This window comes from Carlito syrichta, unplaced genomic scaffold, assembly GCF_000164805.1.
Source record: "Carlito syrichta isolate Samal-C Ts95f unplaced genomic scaffold, Tarsius_syrichta-2.0.1 Scaffold302537, whole genome shotgun sequence".
NCBI lineage: Eukaryota > Metazoa > Chordata > Mammalia > Primates > Tarsiidae > Carlito > Carlito syrichta.
The window spans coordinates 337,252-357,568 of record NW_007246633.1 but is presented as its reverse complement, the minus strand read 5'-3'; the positions used below and the strand labels follow the sequence as shown (position 1 = coordinate 357,568).

The following is a 20,317-nucleotide window of genomic DNA, read 5'->3' as shown; positions in this document are numbered from 1 at the left end:
CCCCCCCCCCCCGGCAGTTTCCCACTACTGCCAATCCCTTTCTCAAAGCCAATCTTTCCCTTGATTACCACCATGTAAATATCGAAAAAAAGCTGAATACACATTTTAGTAGAATCTCTTGAAGATAGGCATTCTAGTTAGACTACTGGAGGGCTTCTGGGAAAGATACTTCAAATTTTTATGGGAAGTTATTGGTCCTGCTTTATACTTTGTTATCTTTCAACTTTCTTTTTGAATGTTGAAATATTGTAACATAAATTAAAGACATCATGACAGGCCACCACTAAATTCTTCAATGGTCATCACTTTTTTTTAAAGGAACTTTTTTCTTATATGGTGAAAATAACATTGTACCTGGCAAAATTAATCCTGATTTCTTTCTTTCTTTCTTTCTTTCTTTTTTTGAGTTGAAGTCTCACTGTGTCTCCAAGGCTGGAGTGCAGTTTCATGCTCACGGCCACTGCAGCCTTGACCTGCTGGTCTCAGGCGATCCTTCTGCCTCAGCCTTCCAAGTAACTGGAGTGCAGTGGCATGCTCATGGCCACTGCAGCCTTGACCTGCTGAGCTCAGGCAGTCCTTCTGCCTCAGCCTTCCAAGAAGTAGGAACAGGCATGCGCCACCATGCCCGGCTAGTTTTTTGATTTATTGTAGAGATGAGGTCTCGCTTTGTTGTCCAGGCTGGCCTTAACTTTTAAAATCTAGGAAAGTCCTTTTGTGCTATGGGTTTGCTAAAGAGAATGGGCAAGTTGTCCTTCAGAATAGTATCCTACTTTCTGGATTCTGTTTTCTCTTAACCCTTCCCCCCATCCCCCTTGTACTTTTAGTAAACTGGATGTCAGATTCAAAGGATTGATTAGATTCATATTAAATACTTTTGGGAAGTAAATCATAAAAGATGGGGTAATATCAGTTTGTTCCACCATTAGTGATGCTAAGATTGACCACTGGATTAAACTGGCCTTATCTCTCCTTTGGAAGGTTTATATTTTTTCCGCTTATGATTAGAAAGTGGGAAATGATTAGAAATCTGTATAATGCTACTTAGCGTCATACCAATATCCGTTTGCCTAATGGCTTTAATACTGCTCCTTTTCTGAATCACTCTTTAGGGATTATAAAATGAAAATGAAGAATTGTTTTCTAATTCTATCACTTCTATGTTTTTCAGCAAGCATTTTCAGTAAAATTACAGTTTCCCTTATCACCTGAGGTTATTTCAGATTGCAGTTTCATTAAAAAGTGAGGATAAACATTTAATTGTTAATCTTTAATTACCAGTTTTCAAAGTGAGGAAGTAATTAGTAGCTACTTCAAGTGGTGACAAATGAGTTTTTGGCATTCCCTCTGAGTATCATTATGGATTCTTAGATTTTCATAGATTTCTACATGATTTGATCAGCTAGTCATTATCTTGCTGGTTAGTTTTTTGCTTGGTGTCTTTTTTTTTTTTTTTTTTGAGTTGGAGCCTCACTCTGTTGCCCAGCATGGAGTACACTGGCACCATCACGGCTCACCACAGCCTCAACCTCTTGGGCTCAGGTGATCCTTCCGCTTCAGCCTCCCTAGTAGCTGGGACTACAGGTGCACGCAACCATGCCTGGCTGATTTTTGTTGTTATTGTTGTTGTAGAGATGAGGTCTTACTGTGTTGCCTAGGCTGCTTTCAAACTCCTGGGTTCAAGCAATCCTCCCGCCTTGGCCTCCCAAAGTGCTGGGTTATAGGCATGTGCTACCGCACCTGGTCTACCTAACAATTTTATGTATTGCTTATCTCTTTTGTAAAGGACCATGTTTTGTTTTTTTTAGTTTTTCTACTTTTTAGAAAAGATTTTTATCTTTATTCTCTGTTATTTTATTTTGACTTACTTTTTTCTAATTTCTTAGCATAAATCATCTAGGTTGTAAATATTCTTTTGTGCCCTATAGATTTTTTTTTTTTGAGTCAGAGTTTCACTCTGTTACCCAGGTTGGAGTGCAGTGGCATGCTCATGGCCACCATAGCCTTGACCTTCTGGACTCAGGCAATCCTTCCACCTCAGCCTTCCAAGTATCTGGAACTACAGGCATGCACCACCACGCCTGGCTAATTTTTTTTGTTGTTGTTTTTTGTAGAGATGAGGTCTTACCAAGTTGCCCAGGCTGGTCTTGAACTCCTGGGCTCAGGCAGTCGTTTTGCCTCGGCCTCCCAAAGTACTGGGATTACAGGTGTGAACCACCATGTCAGATATTGGTTAAAAAAAAAAAATCCGAACCCGAAGTTTGTGGAATGTTAGTTGGATGAATTGCCCTAAAATTTTAAAACCTCAATGGCTTTAGCTGGGATTTGAACTCTGTTTATCACCAACTCTACCACTTTTTGCGTGCTCTACTCAGCTAGCTTTAGCTAGTGATCTCTCATGTATTTTAAACATTTGACTGGCACTTAAAGGCATTTGAGTTTGCAAGCCCAATTTGAAATCTGTTTTGATATCCATGTGATGTAAAGGCTTTTTTTTGTCATTTCCCAATTAAATTCTTTAAAGCCTCATTATTATTTTTAGACTTGTATATTGGGTTATTATATTTTTCTAGTTTTATTGCATTTGAGTGAGTGAATGTGGCCTGTCAGTCTTAGTGAAATTATTACTTTTTGTTGTTGTTGTTAAACAAGTATAAATGAGATCTGTATCTGCTGACCTGAAGGAATATCTATGATTAAGTAAAAAAAGTCTGGAGAGTAATATGTACTGTATATTCAATTTTTATGAAAATAAACTAACAAAAATCAAAGCAAACCCTGTATATGTGTCTGTCTGGCTGAGTGAGAAAAGGGATGAGGAAAGGTACTTAACAGGATGTTAATTTTGATTATCACAGGAATGTGAAATTGGAGAAAGAATAAATTCCACCTTGTAAAAGGTATTACTTTTTTTTGGTTTTTTTTTTTTTTGAGTTGGAGTCTCACTCTGTCGCCCAGACTGGAGTGCAGTGGCAGCTCTCGGCCACTGTAGCCTTGACCCGCTGGGCTCCGGTGATCCTTCCGCCTCAGCCTTCCAAGCAGCTGGAACTACAGGCGCGTGCTACCACGCCTGGCTCATTTTTGATTTATTGTAGAGATGAGGTTTCACCAAGTTGCCCAGGTGGGTCTCGAACCTGTGGGCTCAGGCAATCCACTTACCTTGGCCTCCCAAAGTGCGGGATTACAGGCTGAGCTACCGAGCCCAGCCAAAGGTATTACTTTTAGATTTAAAAAAGCTTATGAAATATGTAGCAGATAAATACATAAAACATTTATGTATGCCATTGGACTTTCATATCTGTGGGTTTCACACCCATGGATTCAACCAACCATTGATTGAAAATATTTAAAAAAAAACACAGCAGTAAAAATAATATAAATAAAAAATACAGCATAACAACTATTTATACAGCATTTATATCACGTTAGGTGTCCTCACTCCTCTTTAGTTTTTCATAATATGTGGTAAAGCTTTTAACGTTTTGACTAGCTGTTTTCCCAGAGGTGTAAAGAAAGTCTCTGGTTTCAGAGTCCCTGGGATTCTAAGAGTCCCTTTTGGGGAAGTCACTGGGGAAAGTCATGGGAAACATCAGTCTCACCATAATTAGGGCCTCTGCAACAGAAGAGGTGCTGTGGTAGCAGCAGAGAACTTAGTGCTTTGTCTGTCTTTTGAGAAGTGCTCTTTTGATGTGAACTTGTCCACTGACTGGCACATGACTGTCATCCCGGTACTTTCATTCCTCATTCTCTTTGGGATTCCTTTTGTCCTGCATGCAGTTATTTTTTTTACTTCTCTGATTTCCATGTCCTTCTCTTTGTTTAATTGTTTTTTTCCTCTTGGTAATAAATATTTTTTGATATCTTACTGAAAATGAATATTTTAGTAAGGTAAATACTTTGCAACTTTTCAAATATCTGAAAATGTAGTTATTCTACCCTCCTACTGGAATAACAACCTAGAATTCTATACCCAGCCTAACTTTTTTCTTTAGAGTTTTTGAGGACATTTCTCCATTTTCTTTTTCTATCTTGTTGAAATATCTGAAACTTTTCTTTTTCTTTTCCTTTTTTTTTTTGAGTCAGGGTCTCACTCTGTTGTTCAGGCTAGAGTGCAGTGGCATGATCATGGCTCACTGCAGTGTCGACCTCCTGGACTTAGGTGATCTTTCTGCCTCAGCTTCCTGAGTAGCTGGGTGGGACTACACTCCCAAGCCATCATACTTGGCTAATTTTGGGGGGAATTTTTTTTTTGAGAGATGAGGCCTTGCTATGTTGCCCACACTGGTCTTGAACTCCTGGGCTCAAGCAATCTTCCCACCTTGGCCTTCCAAAGTGCTAGGATTATAAGTGTAATTCTTACCTTTTCTATGTGTTTTGTTTTTCTCCCTTTCTTCTGGCAATTTGTAGAATCTTTTTTTTTTGTCTTTAATGTTCTAAATTTATCTTTTGTGTCTTTGTGTGGTCTGTTTTTTTCAGGTCTGGGTATTTTTTAGGTCTCTTCAGTATGGCAACTCCCATTTTCCAGTGTGGGAACACTTCTTGAATTATAGTACTCAATTTGTCTCATCTGATTTCTTTGTCCTTTCTTTCTGAAACCTCTGTTGCCTTTTTGAACTTCCTGAACTAGTTCTATAATTTGTTTTCCCCTACTACTTTCCATTTTTATGGTGCTTTACTTTCTAAAAGATTCTCTTACCTTTAACTTTTAACAATTCTTTTGAGTTTTTAATTTGGCTGTCCTGTTTTTAATTTCCAATAGCTCTTTATTTTTTCTCTGAGTAGTCCTTTTAAAAATGATCGTTTTATTGCAGTATTTTTCTCTCATCTCTCTGAGGATATTATAGTATTTTTTTTTGAGTTGGAGTCTCACTCTGTCATCCAGGTTGGAGTGCTGTGGCACACTCATGGCCACTCCAGCGTTGACCTGCTGGGGTTCAGCAATCCTTCCACCTCAGCCTTCCAAGTAGCTGGAACTATAGGCGTGTGCTACCATGCCCGGCTAATTTTTGATTTATTGTGGAGATGAGGTCTTACCAAGTTGCCTGGGCTGGTCTCGAACCCGCAGGCTCAGGTAATCCGCTCACCTTGGCCTCCCAAAGTGCTAGAATTACAGAAAAAAAGTTTTCTTCTTCTTGCGCAGTCTGTTTTTCTTCCACGTTGCTTTTGTTGTTGTTTTGTTTTGTCCTGGTTGCTATATTCTTGCTAGGGGTTGTCTTTGTTTTATGTTGCTATAACACACTACCAAAGACTTGGGAAATTATAAAGAAAGAAAAGTTGCTTATTTCTCACAGTTCTGTGGGCTGGGAAGTCCTATATCAAGGTGTCAACATCTGTCAAGAACCTTCTTGTGATATCTTGTTGTGGAAGGTGGAAGGGAAAGAGAGTGTGAGAGAAAGAAGGAAGGGGGTCAAACTCATCCTTCTATCAGAAACCTGCGATAATGGCATTAATCCATTCATGAGGGCAGAGTTCTCATGACCTCTCTTAAAGGTCCCATCTTTTTCAATACTATTGTATTGGGGATTGAGTTTCCAGTACATGAAATTTGGGAGTCACAGTCAAACCATAGCAGGGCCTTTCCTTATGTTTGTTTGTTTGTTTTGAGTTGGAGTCTCACTCTGTCATCCAGACTGGAGTGCAGTGGCCGCTCCCGGCCACCGCAGCCTTGACCTGCTGGGCTCCGGCGATCCTTACTCCTCAGCCTTCCGAGTAGCCGGAATTACAGGCGTGCACTACCATGCCCAGCTGATTTTTTGATTTATTGTAGAGATGAGGTCTCGCTGCCCAGGCAGGTCTCGAACCCGCGGGCTCAGGCAATCCACTCACCTCAGCCTCCCAAAGGCGCGGGATTAGTGACCCTTGGCTCTCTGCTAATGATTAAGGGTGAGCAACCAAAAAGATGATTGGAAGCTATCAGTGTGTGGTTGGTTGCACTTTTGCTTTTGAACTTCACTGCAGGATGACCTGGGTTGTTCTTTTTTGGTGGAAATTCCTGATGTCAGTGTATTTTTAAGTATTTCTTCTTGATTAGATTACAAAGGGAATGGACATCCAGTCTCCTACTTGGAGGGCAAGGAATGGCTGAGAGCATTTTGCGAGCTCTGTGGGCAAAGAGGTCTGTGCTTTCAGCATTTAGAGTGCCTACAGTGACATGGCTTCCCAGTTTTGTTGTTTTGTATCACAGCCCCCGGTGCAGATCCCTTCAGTTTGATGCTCTCCAGGGAATCAATCTCTAAATATTTTCCTGAGTGGAGAAGGGGAGAGTTACAGCAGTGTAGAGTTGGGGAGAGATGTAACTTCTCAAATAGCTTTAACCCTACAGTGTGTATTTTAGGCACCTCCAATTAAAGAGCTGCCATTTCCTGTTCCTTTTAGGGATTCTATGATGTACATGAGGTTGGTTCTCAGCTCCTCTCTTTACTGGTCTGGCATTGACTTTCATTTAGGTCCAGTCACCTACCACTTGTCCATTCACTTTCTCGTTCCAAAATTCTGTTGCCATCTTCTCTTTTGTTTTACCTGACTTGTTCATTCAGATAATCAAAACAGTTTATTGTAGTTTTAGTGGAATTTGGGGATGCAGTAAATTTTGCTACTTTGGCAGGTTGAATGTAGGAAATTGGGTGCTAACAAAATGGTAAAAAGTGATGCCTGCTATATTCTCAGCAGTGAAAAATAGACTGTTTACATCAAGCCTCTTGACGGCCATGAAGCTAATTAGAAGATACTGGAATACTGTCAGTTTGGAAACCAGTGTCCTCGTGACCGTGCTTGCTAGCTTGTCTAGCACAGTCTAAGTCTAGGATCTGCTCTCTAGACCTTGCTTAGTCCCTCTGGTTGGCTGAACCAAAATTGCTTTTGGCAGCTACAGCTGCAAAGTTTTGGTATTCTTTTTGCTTTGCAGGAGAGCACACCAGTTTGAGGGTAAAATGGATGACAAGTGAGCCAATCCATTGTATTTTACATCATAATCCAAGAGTGATAAATAGGAAGATTGTTTTTTTATTTACTAGTAATATTTTGAAATTCATTTTTGTACATGAATGCCAGACAGTTTATTGTTTTGACATTTTCTTTTTAAATCTCTTTGTCAGTGTGATTTACAAATTTTTTTTTTTTTTTTGAGTTGGAGTCTTGCTCTGTTGCCTAGGCTGGAGTGCAGTGGCACGCTCCCGGCCACTGCAGTCTTGACCTGCTGGACTCAGGCAATCCTTTCGCCTCAGGCTCCCAAGTAGCTGGGACTACATGCATGTACCACTACACCTGGCTAATTTTTCGATTTATTGTAGAGATGAGGTCTCACCAAGTTGCCCAGGCTGGTCTTAAACCCCTGGGCTCAGGCAGTCCTCTTGCCTCTGCCTCCCAAAGTGCTGGGATTACAGATGTGAGCCACTGTACCAGGCAAAAATTTTTAATTTGTGAAATATTTTTAAAATTTAAATGTGTGAAATATTTTGAATATTTAAGCATACAAAAATGCACAGTGAGCCCCCATGTAGTCACTACTCAGTTTTATTGACTCTTCACAGTGTACTATATATTTACTACAAATTCACTTTCCCCCAGTAATAAAACATTGGGGGATGTTTTAAACCTCTTTCCTCCTTCCCTTCCTAGAGATTCTCACCTGAATTTGGTGTTTAATCATTCTTATACATGTTTTCATGTTGTTGTTATATACATATATAGACATTAGCATTATATAGTACTGTTTTGCCTTTGTGTGTAAAGCTATCATACTAAACATATTCTGCAACTTATATTTTACTTAAAACATTTTTACCATTTATCTAGTTTGATACATGAATTCTGGTTCACTCATTTTAACCACTACAGTATATTCCAGTGTAAGAATAGGTCAGTGTATTTATTAATCTGCTCACTTGTTCATGAACATTTAACCATTAAATGTATTTCAGGAAAATGCTTGTATATTTTTCACCATTTTGATTAAACATAATTATTATTACTCAGTAGTACAGTGTTTCAGGTCAATGAACTTTTTGTTCTTCTGATTTAGTGAAAATAACGTAGACTTTGTGATGCAGAAGCATCTGGCCTGAAATGAAGGGGCGGGGGGGGAGGTCTTAGAGGTGTGTCTGTCTGAATTTTGTGCAAAAGACCTGAATGTTGTTGGGATGGCTTTGAGGAATGGATTGGTCCTCTCCTTAGTCATCCTCCAAAGGCAGGTGAGAAAGACACTGTTGCACCTATTTCCTGTGACAAGAGTTTTGTTGCAATGATTCTTTCTGTTTGACAGGATATTTACTGTGTCCATCTGTGTTCTTGCTATTTCAGAAAGGATGTTGCTGCGGGATGTAAAAGCTCTGACGCTCTACTCTGACCGCTATACTACCTCTCGTAGGCTGGATCCCATCCCACAGCTGAAGTGTGTTGGAGGCACAGCTGGTTGTGATTCTTATACTCCCAAAGTCATACAGTGTCAGAACAAAGGCTGGGATGGGTATGATGTACAGGTAATAGCCATTGCATTGATGGCAGTCTAAATGGGATTTTTATTCAATGAATTGTTTATTGGGACGTTAGTCAGCTTCCCCCCCGCCCCCCCAATGGTCAGCCAGCGTCATAACAAGGTTTGAGGGTGGCACATCTCACTCGCACATGTTAGTGAATACCCAGGATCTTATGATGAACTACAAAAGGATTATCAGAATTTTTGGGGAAGTACATGTGGATAATCTCAAGTCAACCGAAAATATATAAATTAATCAGTCACTATTCCTTTGGAAGAAATGACCTTCAAAATTAATGAACTGATTTTTTTTTTCCTTTGAGTTGTAGTCTCACTCTGTTGCCCAGGCTGGAGTGCAGTGGCACACTCAGGGCCACCACAGCCTCGACCTGCTGGGCTCAGGAAATTCTTCCACCTCAGCCTTCCAAGTAGTTGAAACTACAGGTGCACGCCACCATACCCAGCTAATTTTTTGATTTATTGTAGAGACAAGGTCTTGCCAAGTTGCCTAGGCTGGTCTCGAACCTCTGGGCCTAGGCAGTCCTCTTGCCTCTGCCTCCCAAAGTACTAGGATTACACTCTTGAGCCACCGCACCCAGCTTGAAATGAACTGATTTTAAAGTCTGGAAATAAATATTAATTGTAGCTTTTGTACCATGACTTCCTTCTACGACATTAGTAGTAAGTTTTCAAAACTTTTTATATACTTGAGGGTGGGGCTAGGGAATTGCTATGGTTGTCATTCTCCTGTCTTTTCTCAAAGAATACCAATCCACCCTTCAGGAATAAAGATGATCAAGAATCATAGATTGTAAGGAGTAGGGGTACATATATCCCTGTTATGCTTCAAACATTTGACTTTACAATTGTTAGGATTGTGAGTATTCACCTCTGAATGGAAGCATCTCAGTGGGCTTTATTTACTGCCTTTGAGACTCTGGCATTTTATACATAGAGTAGAGCATCTCCTTAAGTTCCAAAACAAAATGCTTTAGAGGTGGGATAGATTTTCTTAAATGAATTCTGCTTAAATCACTGCTTATATATTTCTATTTTGTATTCAGACTGCTTTCGAAAAACGTTTATGATGAGTAGTTCCTAGGCAAACCCTTGTATTGATGATTTTTCCCCTCAGAATGATATTCTTCTTTGATACAACCTTTATGTACTGTTTCTGCAATTCAGAGAGAGTTCGTATTTACTAGATAATACTTATTTCACAACATTACTCCTAGTATTGCTAAGTTGAATAATAGAAACTCCACGTTAAAGCAGAATTCTCATTGCCACTTTACTTTTAAATTCCTTTTACAGTCTTGATGGAAAAAAGGCAGTCAATATGATATTCATTAAACACATTAAATGCAATATACAAACATGAGTAAGGTGGAATTAAAAAACTCTTACTAGTAGAAGATAGAAGACAAACACGTTACATGTAAAGTCATGTCTGGTTGGGGCCACTGGGAAGGCTGTAACAGAGGAAGTATTTGTTTGTGTCAGGAAGGAATGATAAGAGTTTTAGAGAAGGAAATAGCATGAACAAAAAAGTGTTGAATACATTGTACATTGGATTATGTTTAGTAGCATGAGAGAGCCGCCTCCACTTCCAAGAATTTACATTTAAATATAGTACTCATAAGCCACTTTTAGTATGCACTATTAGAAAAATAGCAGTTAACATGAAATACCAATATAGATTTAGCTTGTTTTATTTACCTAAATCAGTAAACTTATAAATATTTCTCTAAATAAAATTATTTTAAAAATAGTGTAGTAACAACAACAGAAAAATAAAAACTGCATATTACCTAAGTTAAAAACTTTTAGGCTTCAAAGGATACCAGCAAGAAAGTGAAAAGACATCCCACAGAATGGGAGGCAGCTTTGCAAATCATATCTGATGAGGGCTTGTATCTAGAATATAAAAGAACTATAACAACTCAATAAGAAAAAAAATAACCAAATTAAAATTGCAAAGCATCTAAAAAGACATTACCCCAAAGAAGATACATAAATGACCAATAAACATGAAAAAAATTCACCATCAGAGAAATGCAAATCCAAACCACAATAAGAAACCACTTGACACCCCAAATAATGGTTTATAAAAAAGACAGATAACAAGTTTGATGAGGATGTGGAGAAATTGGAGACTTCATACACTGCTGTTGGGAATGCAAAATCATGCAGCTGCTTTGGAAAACGCTGGCATTTCCGCAAAAGTTTAAGCATAGAGTTGCCATATGCCTCACTCATTCCTCTCCTAGGTATATACCCAACAGAACTGAAAACATAGATTCATACAAAAACTTATTTACAAATGTTTGTAGCAGCATAATAGCAAGAAAGTAGAAACAACTCAAATGTCCATTACTGATGACCGATAAGCAAAATGTGTTATATCTATACAATGGAATGTTATTCAGCCATAAAAAAGAATGAAGTATTGATACATGCAATGACATGGGCGATCTTTGAAATGTTGTGTAAGTGAAAGAAGCCAGTAACAAAGGACAACATATTATTTATTATTCCATTAATATGAAGTGTCCAGAATAGGGAAATCCATATAGATAGAACGTAGGCTGGGAGGTTGAAGGGGAAGATGGGGAATGACTGCTAGAGGGTACAAGATTTCTTTTGAGGTGATGAGAATATTCTAAAATTGATTATGGTGATGGTAGCACAACTTGGTGAACATACTTAAAAATCATTGAAACGGGTGAATTGTATGGTATGTGAATTATATTTCTTTTTTTTTGAGTTGGAGTCTCACTCTGTCACCCAGACTGGAGTGCAGTGGCCGCTCCCGGCTACCGCAGCCTTGACCCGCTGGGCTCCGGCGATCCTTCCGCCTCAGCCTTCCAAGTAGCCGGAACTACAGGCGCGTGCTACCACGCCCGGCTAATTTTTTGATTTATTGTAGAGGTGAGGTCTCATCAAGTTGCCCAGGCGGATCTCGAACCCACGGGCTCAGGCAATCCACTCACCTCGGCCTCCTGAAGTGCTGGGATTACAGGCTGAGCCACTGAGCCCGGCTGTGAATTATATTTCAATAAAGCTGTTAGAAGTAAAATACTATACCTGAGCTTTGAAATAATAATTTGTACAAAAACTTACATAATGGCAATAGAATTAACTGAACCTACTCTCATCAAGATTTAAAGATTTGCCTATTCACAAAATTTAGTTATAGATTTTGAACTAAACGGGCTTATTTTCTTTTAAGGTGGAATTTTGAGCTAGCATGGTTTCTTTTTGCATTTTTCTGAAAATCTTTTTAAAGATAGGCTCTGGAAAGTTAGTTCATGGTTTTATAAAATTTGTGCAGAAAGCTTTTTTCTCAGAAGGTTATTAATGTCTCTGATTTTTTTTTTTTTTTTTTTTGAGTTGGAGTCTCACTCTGTCGCCCAGACTGGAGTATAGTGGCCACTCCCGGCCACCGCAGCCTCGCCTGCTGGGCTCCGGTGATCCTTCCACCTCAGCCTTCCAAATAGCCGGAATTACAGGCATGCGCTACCATGCCCAGCTGATTTTTTGATTTATTGTAGAGATGAGGTCTCGCCAAGTTGCCCAGGCGGGTCTCGAACCCGCGGGCTCAGGCAATCCACTCACCTCAGCCTCCCAAAGCGCGGGATTACAGGCTGAGCCACCAAGCCTGGCTACGTCTCTGATGTTATATGTAGCTACCAAATATTCACATAGGATGCTGATTTTTGAGCCTTAACATTTATAAATAATCCTTATTTTCAAAGGAAGGATCTTGAAAACAGTGGCAAAAAGTTGACCTTTTGAAATTTTCTAAAATTTTACAAATTATAGAATATCCAGTATGCACAAAAGAATATATAACATGTATATGTAAAGAGAAAGGAATACTAATAAAAAGAACACTCATGTACCACCACCCATCAGAAGAACACTAATATTACCATTATTTTTGAAGCCCCTTTTCTGTCCTCCCTCAACACAAATACTCATTATTCTGAATTTTGTTGATCATTCCTTTGCTTTATTTTGCCATTTTATGACAGTTATATAGCCCAAATAATATATATAAAATGAAAAAAATTTTGTTTTTAATAACCTATTTCTATTCTTTTTCATAGTGGGAATGTAAAACTGATTTAGATATTGCATACAAGTTTGGAAAAACTGTGGTGAGCTGTGAAGGCTATGACTCCTCTGAAGACCAGTATGTATTAAGAGGTTCCTGTGGCTTGGAGTATAATTTAGATTATACGGAAGTCGGCCTGAAGAAATTTAAAGAGTCTGGAAAACACCCCGGCTTTTCCTCTTTCTCTGATTACTATTATAAGTGGTACTCCGCAGATGCCTGCAGCACGGGTGGATTGGTCACCATTGCGGTGCTCCTGGGTATTGCCTTTGTTGTGTATAAGCTGTTCCTTAGTGATGGGCAGTATTCTCCTCCACCGTATTCTGCTGAGTATCCATTTTCCCGTTATCAGAGATTCACCAGCTCTGCAGGACCTCCTCCCCCAGGCTTTAAGTCTGATTTCACAGGTATGTTTCCCTTGGCAATGGCAGTAAATAGGGTGAGGGTGAGGTAGTGAGTCCTGTGCTCAGTAGAAAATGGTTGCATCGGGGAATCAAAGTAGATATGTCTTCTCATTTTATTTTTTTACTTTCAACTTCTTTGACCTCTTCTGTTTTTTTCTATAAGGGTATTTTGTGAGTACTATTTTAAGGATGTCTGATTACATTGTAGATCATCCTAATCAGGAAATGTGACCTCAACCCCATCTCACTGTACATAAAAATCAATCCATTAAGTATTACAGATCTCAACATAAAAGATAAAACAATTACATTTCCAGAATATTTGTCATGACCTTAGGAAAGACAAAGATTTCTTTTTTTTTGAGTTGGAGTCTCACTCTGTCGCCCAGACTGGAGTGCAGTGGCCCAGCCACTGGCAGCCTCGACCTGCTGGGCTCCGGCAATCCTTCCACCTCAGCCTTCCGAGTAGCCGGAATTACAGGTGCGCGCTACCACACCCGGCTGATTTTTTGATTTATTGTAGAGATGAGGTCTTGCTGCCCAGGCGGGTCTCGAACTCGCGGGCTCAGGCAATCCACTCTCCTCAGCCTCCCAAAGGTGTGGGATTACAGGCTGAGCCACTGAGCCCAGCGACAAAGATTTCTTAAAAGAACATAAAAAGTACTAGTCATAAAATAAAATATGGATAAATTAGGTTTTATTTCAATTAAGAACATCTGTTCAACAAAAGACTATTAACAAAATAAAAAGGCAAGTCAACAGACTGGGAGAAATATTTGTAAAGCATATTTTCAGCTAAGATATTTAGAATATATAAAGAACTACAAATTCAAGAAAAGGCGGACAACCTAATTTTAAAACTGGATGGAGGTCTTGAACAGCCATTTTATAAGAATAGAAACTATCTAGATGACCAGTAAAAGTGTGAAAAGGTGCTTAGCATCATTAGTATTTAGAAAAATGTAAATTAAAACTACAGTGAGACTATTTTCAACCACCAGATAACCACCATAATGGCTAACATTAAAAAGACAGACTACCAACTATTGTCAAGGATGTAGAGTGGCTGGAACTTTCATACTTTGCTGCTGGTAGGAGTTAAAAGGGTAACATACTTGGAAAACTTTCAGTATCTACTGAAGTAAACATATGCCCACCCTATGACCAGTAACCCCATTCCTAGATCTATACCTAAGAGAAGTGAAGGCATGCATGCGCTACAAGACATGCAAAAGAATGTTCGTAGCAGTTTTATTCATAACAGCCAAAAATTGGAAATAGAATATTCATAAACATTAGAATGGGACAAACTGAGTTTTTTACATAATGGAATATGTAAAAACTACTGATATATGCAACAGGAGGATTGACACTCATAGACATAATGATGTGCCAGACACAAAGAAGTACATGATTCTACTTTAAAAAGTTCAAGAACGGACAAAACTAAAGTATGGTAAGAGGAGTCAAAGTAGTGCTTATCTGTGATGGAGGTGGATACCTTCTAGGAATGTTATGAGGGAGCTTTCTGAGGTTGCTAGAAATGGTTTATTGATGTGATGGGTGGTTATGTGAATTACCACGTATGTACAGATCTCTTGTGCCATACATGTAAGAGCACATTATTTGCATATTGCATATCAACATAATATGTATATTATGGTTAAATTATGTGTATATTATATGTGAAAAACTTCCTCTGAGTGGAAGATACTTTTTAGGTAGGTCCCTTTAAGATCTGACTTTCCAGCTAAGAAAATAGCTGGCTGCTTCCACTTGGATTTCATCATTAGAGACTCAGGTGTACAACTCTCACCTGGAGCTCTTAGAGATGGTCACACTGAGAAGGGAAGTCAGTCTGAAAAGTGAGGTGTATTTTAGTAGCTGATCTTGAGCAGAACAGATGTAATTTTATAGGAAGAGCCTTCTCTGTGCCCCTAGTCCCAGAATATATCCCTCTTTCTCCTGTGTCAGTGGAAAATGCTCTCCTTAGTTATAAATCAGTATTTTACCTTTTTGAATGCAACTTGTTTATAAATGGAGGCTTGATAATTAATAAATACAATAGTACAAATGAAATAACTGAAATATATTATCTCTGCTTTTGTAGGTTATGCTGTGTTTAAGTGAGAATACATAATAAATCATTTTTATTTTAAGGACCACAGAATATTGGCCATGGTGCAACTTCTGGGTTTGGCAGTGCTTTCACAGGACAACAAGGATATGATAATTCAGGACCAGGATTCTGGACTGGCCTGGGAACTGGAGGAATGTTAGGATATTTGTTTGGCAGCAATAGGTAGGCTTTGCATTGATCTCACTTGCTCTTTAATTCACCTTTTTTTTGGGAGGCTTCTTTGTTTTGCTTACAGTTTGACTGCATTTGGTTTTGCTAAGGGGAATAAATTGTGATAACATTACCTTATTAAACCAGATTCTCTGGGCATGGGGAAAGTACACTATATGTACTTTGATTTGTATTATATACGTCATTTTCTTTCATTGTGTTCCTTCCTCTGTCATCCTCATAGATATTACGAGATAGGAAAAAAACTGTTTACTTGACATCTGAGATAATGAGAAGGTGGGAAAGAACACAGTATTTGGGGGACAGTTAGCAGTCTGGTTTGGTGGGAGAATAATATAAGTAAGGTCAAAAAGAACATGCCTGGAATAGCAATAGTCTTTTAAGTCTAGGGTTTATTTGAGTGCAAATTCAGAAAAAAGGAACATATGCTCCCTGTCACTTTCCTCCCACAGCTATCACCATAACATTTATTGCATGTTAACCCTAATATGCCAGGAAAAACACATTGACAGAGATACCTTTTTCTGATGATTTAGTATTTAAAAATTATACTCACAAGAAAAATGCCTTTTGTATCTTTAAAGAGGAGCAACACCCTTCTCAGACTCATGGTACTACCCATCCTATCCTCCATCGTACTCCAGCACTTGGTATGGTCGTGCCTACTCACCGCTTCGTGGGGGTGCAGGGAGCTATTCGGCATCTTCAAACGCAGATACAAAAATCAGAACTGCATCAGGTAAGAGGAAAAATTAAGATGTTCCTCTTGTATAGCAGTAAAGTACTACAGAAATAGTTTGGAAACTTAAGATGCTTAACTATATATTTAGCAATCATGGTTTTATTTGGTATACCCACCCCAAAATATTCAGATTCTTTCTTTCCTCGCACTTCTAAACATTCTTTAAAGATCAAACAGAGATTAGATTTAGACTCAGCTCTTTCAGTAGCCAAGGTTCTAACTTAAACTTTCCTGGATGCTAGTTTCCACATATGTTTTATTCTTGATCGCTATGGATCTTTTAAACTGTAAACCAGAATTTTCTAAGTAGAAGCTTAGAAATTTTATGCTTAGTAGCTTATAGTCAATAAAATTCAAAAAAATATATTGAGCTATGCTTTAAATAATTGTCAAATATGATTATAATGTTTATTGCAGTGGCTAAGAGGATATTTTGTTAAAAAACAAAGTAATATAAAGAACAGTAATAACTGGAGTTAAGCATCAAGCTAATCAGCAGAAAATGGGAGCTGGTGGTAATGAGATAGTGATCGATTGCTGTGGACTAGATTTGTCTTTCAGGAGAAAGAAGTTATAGAATAATGATTAATTCTTGCAATTAATAGAAAAATATATTTACATATGTTTTAAAATGTTCGAGCGGGAGTCTCATAGTGCTGGTTTGGATATAAATTGCTACATTCACTTTGAAAAACTGGTACTCGTGGTGGCGTGTGCCTGTAATTCTGGCTACTCGGAAAGCTGAGGCGGAAGGATCGCCAGAGCCCAGCAGGCCGAGGCTGCGGTGGCCGGGAGCGGCCACTACACTCCAGTCTGGGTGACAGAGTGAGACTCCAACTCAAAAAAGAAAAAAGAAAAAAAAAGAAAAACTGGTTCTACCTACTAAAATTGAACCTAAGTGTATCCAGGACCCAGCAATTTCACTCTCAGATGTATAGCAACAGAAATGCATGCACTTGTACACTGAGAGATAAGCACAAAGTTGTTCACAGCATCCCTATTCATAATAGCTTCCATCTGGAAGCAGTCCACCTATCCATCAGCAGGAAAATGGATGATACTTTGAACTACATGTACTGTATATAGTAAAATACTGTGCAAGTGGAAATAATAAGTAGTTGTGTGCAATAGCATGGATGAATGGATGGATCTACTACATATACAGAAGCCAGACACAAAAGAGTATATGCAGTATGGACCAGGCACAGTGGCCTACACTAGCACTTTGGGAAGCTGAGTCAGGAGAATTGCTTGAGACCAGGAGTTTGAGACCAGTCTGGGCAACATAGTAAGACCCTGTCTCTACCAAAAAAAAAAAATAGAATATATTCAATATGATTATAGCGTTTATGTTTTATAAAATACATATTTAAAAACAAAACTAATCTATGGTGTTAGATGATAAAATAGTGGTTACTTTTGGGGGGGTAAAAGGGGAAATGATTAGGAGAATGTTTAATAATATAGCTAGGTAAGGCATATCATTACAGAAGAAAACTCATTCTCAGTGGAAACAAAACTTGGAAAAAAATCATCATCCAGACTATCTACTAGAAATGTATGGGACTAGCCGGGCCCAGTGGTTCATGCCTATAAACCCTGCACTTTGGGAGGCTGAGGTGAGAGGATTGCCTGAGCCCACGGGTTTGAGACCTGCCTGGACAACATAGCGAGACCTCCTCTCTACAATAAATAAAAAAATTAGCTGGGCGTGGTGGCGCATGTCTGTAGTTCCAGCTACTTGGAAGACTGATGCAGTAAGGCAGAAGGATCACCTGAGCCCAGCAGGTCGAAACTGTGGTGGCCGTGAGCATGCCCCCGTACTCCAGCCTGGGTAACAGTGTGAGACTCTGACTCAAAAAAAAAAGAAAAGAAATGTATGGGACTTATATGAAGAAAATCATAAAGTATTACCAAATAATCTAAAAGAAAACCCGGAAATAGTTGAGAGACCTTCCAGATGGGAAAACTTGCCATTTTTTAGTCTCTTTGTGTGTACTTGTGCACGCTTGTGTGTAAGTGTGTATGTCAGTGTCAGATGTCTGGGTAACACCATTGAAAGACGAACCCTCTCCACATTTCTTCTGTTTACTGCTGGAGTCAGGAGAAGTAGCAGGTCATAGCTTATACTCCATTGATCTGTCTGCCTTTCTGGCTTAGACTTTTGAGTATTGTCTGTAACACATTGGCCCCACTATAGAACACATCATTTCTTTGATCCTGACTAAGTCATTCCAGCAAGCGTGTGTGAGTGTCGTAGCCTCAGTGAGTGGGAAGGTTGTTGTGGGAGATGCTTGCACTATCCTGCAGAGCCCTGTTCCTCCTAGCAGCTCATTCTTCTTTCTCTTATCTTTCTTTCTTTCTTTTTTTTTTTTTTTGGAGTCTCACTCTGTCGCCCAGACTGGAGTGCAGTGGCCGCTCCCGGTCACCACAACCTCGACCCGCTGGGCTCTGGTGATCCTTCCACCTCAGCCTTCTGAGTAGCCAGAATTGCAGGCATGCATTACCACGCCTGTCTGATTTCTTGATTTATTGTAGAGATGAAGTCTCGCCAAGTTGCCCAGGCGGGTCGCAAACCTGCGGGCTCAGGCAATCCACTCACCTCGGCCTCCCAAAGTGTGGGATTATAGGCTGAGCCACCAAGCCCGGCTTATCTTTCATTCATTGTCTAACGATAAACATGTATTACTTTTGTAATGTTATAAGCAATTTTAATGCATTAAAAAAACTAATATCAATTTTACTCCTCTCATTCTAGGCTATGGTGGTACCAGAAGACGATAAAGTAGAAAGTCGAAGTCAAATAGTGGATGGAAAAATTGCGGATTTTTCATCACTTTCTCTTTAGAAAAAGTGCTACTTGCTAACAACAGGGAAAAGGGGATATTCAAAATTCTGTGGTGTTTCGTCCTGTATAGCTTTTTGTATTCTATTATTTGAGGCTGAGTTGATATGTGACAAAATATTTACGTATTGTATGTTAGTGTAACATGCAGTTGTATATTGCAGTTTTGGAAAGTGATGATTACTGTGGAATGCTGAAAATCTGTTGTTTAATTTCTAAAACCTGTGATGACATAAGCAGCATTAAGAATGAAGTCATTGTATTTCAGTCTTAGGTGGTTGTAGCTGATGAGTTATTACCTTACTGAGACAATAATATTCTGTTTGTTATTAAATTATTTGGTGTTTGTGTTCTTCAAACATTTAAACCAAGCTTTGGGCTACTAATTATACTAATTTGTGAGTTCTGGTCACTTTTGAGCTCTGGAGCTTTACATCCTTCAATGGTAGAAATGGTGGTAGCCTTCTGGTAAGTGAGAATTACCTTCTATAGGAAAAGATAGAAAATAAGCATCTAGAAGGTTGTTGTGAATGATTGTGTGCAGACAAATACTTGGACCCTTCATATTCAGTTCATAAGTGGTAAAGTTCGAATGCTTCAACAAAGGTCTTTTAATAACAAAAGCATGCAATTCTCTGTGGAATCTTAACTATTGTTGTAACAGTCTGTTTCAATCTTAAATTAAAATGACAATAAAAACATGTGAGGGGTTTAGTCTCTTTCTATTAGCCTGGACACAAATAGGTGTTCCTTTTTTTTTTGTTAACCCTTTGTCCCTATGGCAAAGGGCTCATGTAGAAGTTCTGGCTCCCAAAACAATAATTTTATGTGGTAGTCATCCCTTAGTTATTTGGTAAACACTTTCTTTTTTTTTTCCTCTTTATTTTAAAGATGTGGAGTCTAGGTCAGGATTAGGTACATAAGTGGTCTATATGCAGGTGAAGTTTGGGCCTCCCACTGGTCCTCACTTGCCCTGGTGTAGGATCAGGTAAACTTAGTGAAATTATGTGACTCCCCCGACCCCCCAGCAGTGTCCCGCTACTGCCAATCTCTCTCTTGTAGTATTATGATTAATGTTCAGGGTCCACTTATGAGTGAGAACATGAGGCGTTCAGTTCTTTGTTTCTGTGGTAGATTGTTGCGGGAAAACAGAGAGGCTGTGACACTGAGGCTATCTTAGGAAGTAGTAGTTTTATTAGCGCGTATTGGCTCGATTCAGCGGGCTAATGCTCCTAGGCTGAGCACCCCAGGGTGGGAGGAGAGGGATCTTATACCTGAGTTTAGGTAAGGGAGGGGGTCGGGTTGCGTGTCTATACATTTTCTTTGTAACTTACAAGGTTGTACTTAGCAAAACCAGATTTTCAAAGAACAAGTGGTTGCCAGAATATGCATAACAAGCAGGGGTTATAAACCGATAACTTCACA

The 20,317-nt window shown here is 39.1% G+C and overlaps 1 protein-coding gene across 1 annotated transcript in view; it reads left to right on the top strand.

Moving 5' to 3' along the window:
* The window catches only part of SARAF (store-operated calcium entry associated regulatory factor), a 24,972-nt gene extending 5,379 nt beyond the window's left edge, over nucleotides 1-19,593 (top strand). The window contains exons 2-6 of the mRNA XM_008056812.2: nucleotides 8,296-8,474; nucleotides 12,583-12,997; nucleotides 15,155-15,296; nucleotides 15,890-16,044; nucleotides 18,806-19,593. Of these exons, the coding sequence (XP_008055003.1) occupies nucleotides 8,296-8,474; nucleotides 12,583-12,997; nucleotides 15,155-15,296; nucleotides 15,890-16,044; nucleotides 18,806-18,831 (917 nt within the window). The 3' untranslated portion in view covers nucleotides 18,832-19,593. The remainder of the gene's footprint in view (nucleotides 1-8,295; nucleotides 8,475-12,582; nucleotides 12,998-15,154; nucleotides 15,297-15,889; nucleotides 16,045-18,805) is intronic.
* Nucleotides 19,594-20,317: the final 724 nt, after the last annotated feature.